Raw genomic sequence first — 7,396 nt, 5'->3', positions numbered from 1 at the left:
AAGATTAGACTTGAATGAAAAGATCTTGTGTGTATCCTGTGGTATCTGAAGGAGGTAAATAAAATCTTTCTGATTGCAGTGTTAGAACCTAAGTGTTTTGGATAAATTACTCTCTTTTTGATTAAGAAGCATTATTTATTTGTGTTATCTCTGATGACGACTGTACAGACATGTGAGTGTGCACATCGTGGCAATTTTTTTTTTTTTTTAGAATCTGTCTTAAGTTCTGAAATCACAGAAAATCAGTCATGAACAGTCATACATTCTTAGCTCTTGTATCACAGTGTATACTGGTAAGGGAGTGAACTCAATCATGTAGTACTGAGCAGAACCTAAGATTAGGAAAGTAAGCAAAAGATGGATTTTTCACCCTAACACTCAGTTTCTTTGCTTTGACAGTTTAACACTGACCTTTCATGTAGTTTTAACATTTCCTGTGTTGTTTAGCTCCTTTTATTTTAATGGTAAAGTTCAAAAGTACGAGAATAGAGAGAACATGATGTCGGAAATAAATAAATGAAAATATAAGATAGGGCAGTGGCTCAACTAGAGTTTCTTCTTAAGCAGGTATTTACATTATATATAGCAATTATAAAAATATGTATTTGTGCAGTTTGCAATTAGGTAAAGCAGATAATTCACATGAATTCTCAAAAAATTATGTGACAACTATAGCGACATTCAGCATCTTACAACAGCTTCTCACAACTATTTACCAAAAATATTGGGATGTGAAAATTGGAGAAAATTGGCATAGCTCCACTGAGGTTAGGAAGAAGGTAGCTGCTCATAAAAGCTCAGAACGCAGGTCCCGTCAGTTTTCAGCTGCTACTTGGTGACTGTCTGCTGATCGTTACTAAGTTCTGGTGTTGGTTTGTTGTTTGTTTTTTTTTTTTTTTAATAAAATTCACATAATGATTTCAGCAGCTATTACTCCCATTTTCTGCTCTTTCTGCCTACAAAAACTAATGCATTCTGATAATGAAATCCTACTGTAGCAAAGCTATTTTAAAAGACACACACGCTTTTCATATTATGTCAGATAGCATTTTTCAATGTAAGGCAAACAGACAATCACCATTGTAATGGCTGTTTTTACAGCAGCAAGTAGCAAATTGTGCAATCAAGGGATTGGGTTTGGTTTTTGTTTGTTTTTTTTTTTTTTTAATAAAAGTGCCAGATGGCAACTGTCCATTTTTACACATTTTAGCCTCAGAGGTTTTTTATTTTTTATTTGGAAGTAATTACAGAATCACAAACCATATTCTTCTATAGCTGTTTTTTTACTTTTCTGAAACTGAAATATGTGTTGTCTTTTGCTGTTACAATGACTGAAAACAGGGTTGTCTGATGAGAGAGCTAAGGGATCTTAGGCTGCAGCTGTGGAGTGAATTCTGCTTGCGTACCTAGAGCTCAGAACTGCAGCGGCACTACCATGCTCCAACACCCGCAGAGTGCTTCAACAGCAGCACTACTGCAAGCTGACTGACTTCTCAGTTCTTTTACTATTTCTCTTCATTTTATGGACTAAATTAATTTTTAAGAAATTATTTTTTCTGGTTTTATAACATTTTTCTGGCATCTTCTTGGCCTTTGGCCCCAGGGTGATTTCTTTGGTGACTTCTATAGTGCTTGGTACTCACCAGTACTTATAAGCCTTTAATATTAGGAAACACCTGAGGCTGACACGTCTGCAAGGAATTGGGCCCTGCTTAACACCTTTTTAAAAACCGAGAGATCTAATTATCTTCTGAAAAAGTTTGATGCTTAGAGGGCACAGGAGAGATGCAGTGGGCGTCTTAAGGCTCAGTACTACCCCAGTACTAAATGGACTACTTTCCTGCTTTATCTTAAAAGATCAGACTGAAGTAGTTAGGGACTGCATTAAGATGATTTGCTAAGGTGAATACAGAATGCAGTGCTGGCCATAATACTGTTTTCTCAAAAAAAAAAAAAGTTTCAAAGAGTCATCATATTACAATGAGAAAAGATTATTTTTATTTTTCAGGAAAGAAATTTTAGAATATATTAGAACTGTGAAAAACTCAACTCGTATTTATGCTCCCCGCCCCCCACCCCCCACCTCTGGCTGAAGAAGACCTCAGCTTTTTTGCCATGATAATACGTATTTTCTTCATATCACATAGGAGCAGAAGTGCCTCTTTTTCTGGCTGGCTTTCAGTGTTGTACCATGGAAGGCCATAGGCCACATTTCAGCATCACTTGCTGCACAGTCCGCCTGACAAGGAGGCATTCCATTATCATTGTGATTTTTTTAAGCTTCTTTTACAAAACTGGAGGGAAATGTGTACAAGTATGTTTTCTGCTTTGCAATGGAAGTGTACATTTATCACTTAGGTACATGTAAGCCACTTCTGTGAATTGGGCCCTTGGAGTAAATGTGTTTTGATGTAATGGCCATCTGCTCATGAATATCACATTTGCAGGCTTAAAAAATAGTTTGGTATAGAAAAACACATAGTTTGGTAAGATTATACAGTTTCACCAGGTAGCAATACAATAGCAAAGTTTTATCTTTACCATAAATCAATAATCAAGCTGGGGTGGCAGTCTGGAGTATTTTGTTTGTTGCTTTTAAAAATTAATCTCTAATATTTACTTCAGGTTTCTGACTGCTGTTTTCAAAATGGTAAATGCAGGATCTTCAGCAGATTGTAATAAGAGGCAAATCATATTGTAGCCATTTCAGAAAAGAATTGTAGCCTTTCTTCTCTTTTCACCCTGTAAAAATGAAAGCTGTTCTGCTCTCAGATGGACCTGTTACAGCCAGCCACCAGGAGACCCTGGAAGAGCTGGCCTGACCCATGCAGCTCCATCAGAGCTGTATGTGAGTAACTAGAAAAGGCCCTTGAAGCTGTAGCTAAAGCCAGTTTACCACAACAGACAGCACTGATGAGATGGAGTTGGTCAAGCTGGTGGTTCCAAGTGCCTAGGTCCGAGGGGCACAGGTCAGCTGCAACGCACAGCTCATACATAGTGCAGTAAATATGGCAGAGTGCCTGCCCATTTTTTAAGTTGATTGATAAAAACGGTTTAGTAGGCTCTTTGTTTGATTCTGGTTTTGAGATTATGGTATCTACTGTGGTGCTGGCACATATTTTACTGCTGAAGTCAAAGTTTATTCTTAGGTAGCACCGATATCAAACTGTGACCAGGACAGGGCATGTGGATTTATAGATGGAGTGTGTGAGTGATGGTGAGTTTGGTTTCTGGATGTATCCTCGAAATTTGTCTTGATGGTTACTGCTCTTAGTACAGAATACAGCAATGATGTGCTGACAAAAAGACAACAAAAAAATGTGCGTGTTTGATAACTTTGTCTTGTTTCCCCCCCGTCTCCCTGCTTGTGTTTTAGCATATGTTCCTGAGGAGGAATTGAAAGCAGCAGAGATAGATGAAGACAGCGTGGAAGATGATGGGCTGTCTCTGGACATCCAGGAGAATGAGTATTTGTGCAATGAAGAAGCGGAGATCAAAGAGGCTCAAAGCTACCAGAACTCTCCAGTCAGCACTGCAACTAATCAGGATGCAGGCTATGGTTCGCCGTTTAGTGAAAACAGCGATCAGCTGGCCCATTTCAAAAGCACTTCCTCTAAAGAAGAGAAAGAGGATCCTCAGTGCACAGACAATGTTTCCTATCCGCAGGACAGCTTGGCACAAATAAAAGCTGTGTATGCAAATTTGCTTTCAGAGACTTGCTGGTCCAGTTTAGCATTGGACTTAAAGAAATCCAATCCAAACACCAGCAACAACGGAATCAGCCAGAGCGAAAACGCCACCAGTACTGACACCAATGCCAATTCCCAGAGTACTAGTACTACCAGTACCAACACTAGTACCAGTACAACTACCAGTAGTACTAGTAACAGTAATAGTAATAGTGGTGGCTCAGGTTATGACTGGCACCAGGCTGCGTTAGCTAAAACTTTGCAGCAGACCTCGTCATATGGACTTCTCCCAGAGCCTAGTCTTTTCAGCACAGTACAGCTTTACCGGCAAAACAATAAACTTTATGGGTCTGTGTTCACCGGCGCTAGCAAGTTCCGATGCAAAGACTGCAGTGCGGCCTATGACACACTAGTGGAGCTGACGGTGCACATGAATGAAACGGGACATTACCGTGATGACAACAGAGATAAAGAAGCTGATAAGACCAAACGGTGGTCAAAGCCCAGAAAACGGTCACTTATGGAAATGGAAGGCAAAGAGGATGCCCAAAAAGTGCTGAAGTGCATGTACTGTGGGCATTCATTTGAGTCTTTGCAAGACCTCAGCGTCCATATGATAAAAACAAAGCATTACCAGAAAGTGCCTCTGAAGGAGCCAGTACCAGCCATCACTAAATTGGTCCCTTCCACCAAAAAGCGAGCACTTCAGGACTTAGCTTCACCTTGTTCACCTGAGCCAACGGGGATCACTGCGGAAGCTTCACTAGGTGAGTCTGCAAAGGATCAGAAAACTGCCAACCCCTACGTGACGCCAAACAACCGCTATGGCTATCAAAATGGTGCTAGCTACACTTGGCAGTTTGAGGCACGCAAAGCCCAGATACTGAAATGCATGGAATGTGGCAGTTCCCATGACACTTTGCAGCAGCTCACTGCTCACATGATGGTCACTGGTCATTTCTTGAAGGTGACCAATTCTGCTTCCAAAAAAGGGAAACAGCTGGTATTGGACCCTGTGGTGGAGGAGAAGATACAGTCTATACCTCTTCCACCCACCACCCACACGAGGTTACCGGCTTCCAACATTAAAAAGCAGCCTGATTCCCCAGCGGGCTCCACAAACTCAGAGGAAAAGAAAGACCTAGAGAAGGAAAAGGTGGTGATCAGTGAAACAGAAAAAAAGATTAAAGAAGAGAATGAGGACTCTACAGAGAAATTTGAACCAACAACTCTGTATCAGTACCTCAGAGAGGAGGACCTAGATGATAGTCCTAAAGGTGGAATAGATATACTGAAATCCCTGGAGAACACGGTGACAACAGCCATCAGCAAAGCTCAGAATGGAGCCCCTTCCTGGGGAGGATATCCCAGTATTCACGCAGCTTACCAGCTCCCGGGAACAGTCAAACCCCTTCAGCCCGTGGTGCAGAGCGTTCAAATGCAGCCGTCTTACGCGAGCAGTGTAAAGTCACTGTCATCAGAACACAATGCGCTCATCCATTCCCCAGGAAATCTCACACCCCCACCTCACAAGAGCAATGTATCTGCTATGGAAGAGCTAGTGGAGAAAGTTACAGGTAAAATCCATGTGAAAAAGGAAGAAAAGCCTTTGGAGAAAGAGAAGAGTTCTCCAGTCAAACCCATGTCTCCTGCTGCTAAAGAAAACAAGGACTTCCCAAAAGCAGAAGAAATAAATAACAAACAGCAGCAGAAGAAGAGCTCTGAGACAGAAGTTCAGAAGGTCAAAAAAGATAGTCCAGCAGAAGCACATACACCAAATGGTACAGAGCCACTTAAAACAAAGGTTGCAAATGGCTGTAACAACTTAGGGATCATCACCGACCATTCACCTGAGCCATCCTTCATTAATCCATTGAGTGCTTTACAGTCCATTATGAACACCCACTTAGGCAAAATTTCTAAGCCAGTAAGCCCCTCTCTGGACCCTTTGGCCATGCTGTACAAAATTAGCAACAGCATGTTGGACAAACCCATTTACCCAACCACTCCGGTCAAGCAGGCTGATGCCATTGACCGGTATTACTATGAGAACAGTGATCAACCTATTGACTTAACCAAGTCCAAAACCAAACCTCTTGTTTCCAGCGTGGCTGACTCTGCTTCGTCCCCGCTAAGGGAGAGTGCCCTGCTGGATATTTCTGATATGGTGAAGAACCTCACAGGGCGCTTGACACCCAAGTCTTCAACTCCGTCTACGGTGTCAGAGAAGTCTGATGCTGACGGGAGCAGCTTTGAGGAAGCTCTGGATGAACTGTCGCCAGTACACAAGAGGAAGGGCAGACAGTCCAACTGGAACCCTCAGCATCTTCTAATCCTTCAAGCCCAGTTTGCTTCCAGCTTGAGGGAGACCCCGGAGGGCAAATACATTATGTCGGACCTGGGTCCACAAGAGCGGGTACACATCTCTAAGTTTACTGGTCTTTCCATGACCACAATTAGCCACTGGCTGGCCAATGTGAAGTATCAGTTAAGGAGGACAGGTGGAACTAAATTTTTAAAGAACTTGGACACGGGACATCCTGTTTTCTTTTGCAATGATTGTGCCTCTCAGTTCAGGACTGCTTCTACATACATAAGTCACTTAGAGACACACCTAGGGTTTAGTTTGAAGGATCTGTCAAAGTTGCCACTTAATCAGATTCAAGAACAGCAGAATGTTTCAAAAGTCCTCGCAAACAAGACTTTGGGCTCACTTGGAATTGCCGAGGAGGACTTAGGCTCCACATTCCAGTGTAAGCTCTGTAACCGAACTTTTGCAAGCAAGCATGCAGTCAAACTGCACCTTAGTAAAACACATGGCAAGTCCCCAGAGGACCATCTGATCTATGTAACTGAGTTAGAAAAACAATAGTGTCCAGGTAAGCAGCCAGGTATGCAAGTGACCACAGGAACATTGCACTAAACTTCTTCATAGTACTGCACTAGGCCTGACCTGAGCCTCTGAAATCAGTCTTACTTTTGTTGCTGAACTGCCTATCTGGACCTTGGTTTTTCTTACACTTATTTTGTAGTTGTATTTATATGCTCTTTGTCTGATCTGTGCATGGTTATTTTTTTGTTTCTGTTTTTATTTTTTGTGAGTCAGAGTCTGACCTTTATTTTCAACATCTGTCCTTGATGTTAAGCTATCTTTTGTAGAATATAGTGGGAGACACCATTGAGAGACATTAATTTAGCCGTAAAGAAAGACACAAAGAACAATGATAAAGAGACATCCTAAAATTACAAAGTTGCCATGACAATAAAGGTCACAGAACCTGGTAGTGTCAAGTTTTAACCCTCTGAGAACTGTAATAGCATTTTTGTGCCTTTCCCAGTGACTAAATAAGTAAATAAGGAGAAACAAAACAAATCAAAAGACTTAAAGGCATTTCATTCAATTAAAAGCTGTGTCAGAAGCAGAACTTTTTTTTTTAATGAATGAGCTTTTTTTATTTTTTATTTTTTATTTTTTTTTTAATGCAGAACTGGTTTGTGAAGAAATTGTGCATGCAGTCCTTGGAAGAAGGAGAGCTGTGTAGTACTCAAGGGGTCAGGAAGCCACAACTGTATAAGTTAAATAATAATTAAAAAAAAAAAAGCAAACCAAGTTGCCACTATGCCCAAACCCTCTGGATGCTGAGAATTGCCACTTTTTGGCAAAAAAAAAAAAAAAAAAAAAAAAAAAAAAATGAAGCAAGCTGTTT

The 7,396-nt window shown here is 41.1% G+C and overlaps 1 protein-coding gene across 1 annotated transcript; it reads left to right on the top strand.

Annotated features, from left to right (window-relative positions):
* The first annotated feature begins 3,318 nt into the window (after positions 1–3,318).
* On the top strand, positions 3,319–6,960 carry TSHZ1 (teashirt zinc finger homeobox 1). The gene has a single exon (XM_010133315.1). It carries the CDS (start codon positions 3,319–3,321, stop codon positions 6,559–6,561), a length of 3,243 nt encoding a protein of 1,080 aa, XP_010131617.1. The 3' UTR covers positions 6,562–6,960.
* The last annotated feature ends 436 nt before the right edge of the window (positions 6,961–7,396 follow it).

The sequence above is a fragment of the Buceros rhinoceros genome, unplaced genomic scaffold (genome assembly GCF_000710305.1).
Source record: "Buceros rhinoceros silvestris isolate BGI_N320 unplaced genomic scaffold, ASM71030v1 scaffold9913, whole genome shotgun sequence".
In the NCBI taxonomy this organism is placed as follows: Eukaryota; Metazoa; Chordata; class Aves; order Bucerotiformes; family Bucerotidae; genus Buceros; species Buceros rhinoceros.
Note: the sequence above shows the minus strand (reverse complement) of the source record. Positions and strands in the feature narration are given on the sequence as shown.

What these genes read in the sequence shown, in the direction of transcription:
- TSHZ1 (XM_010133315.1), top strand. Translation starts at nt 3,319, where the DNA reads ATGTGCGTGTTTGATAACTTTGTCTTGTTTCCCCCCCGTCTCCCTGCT.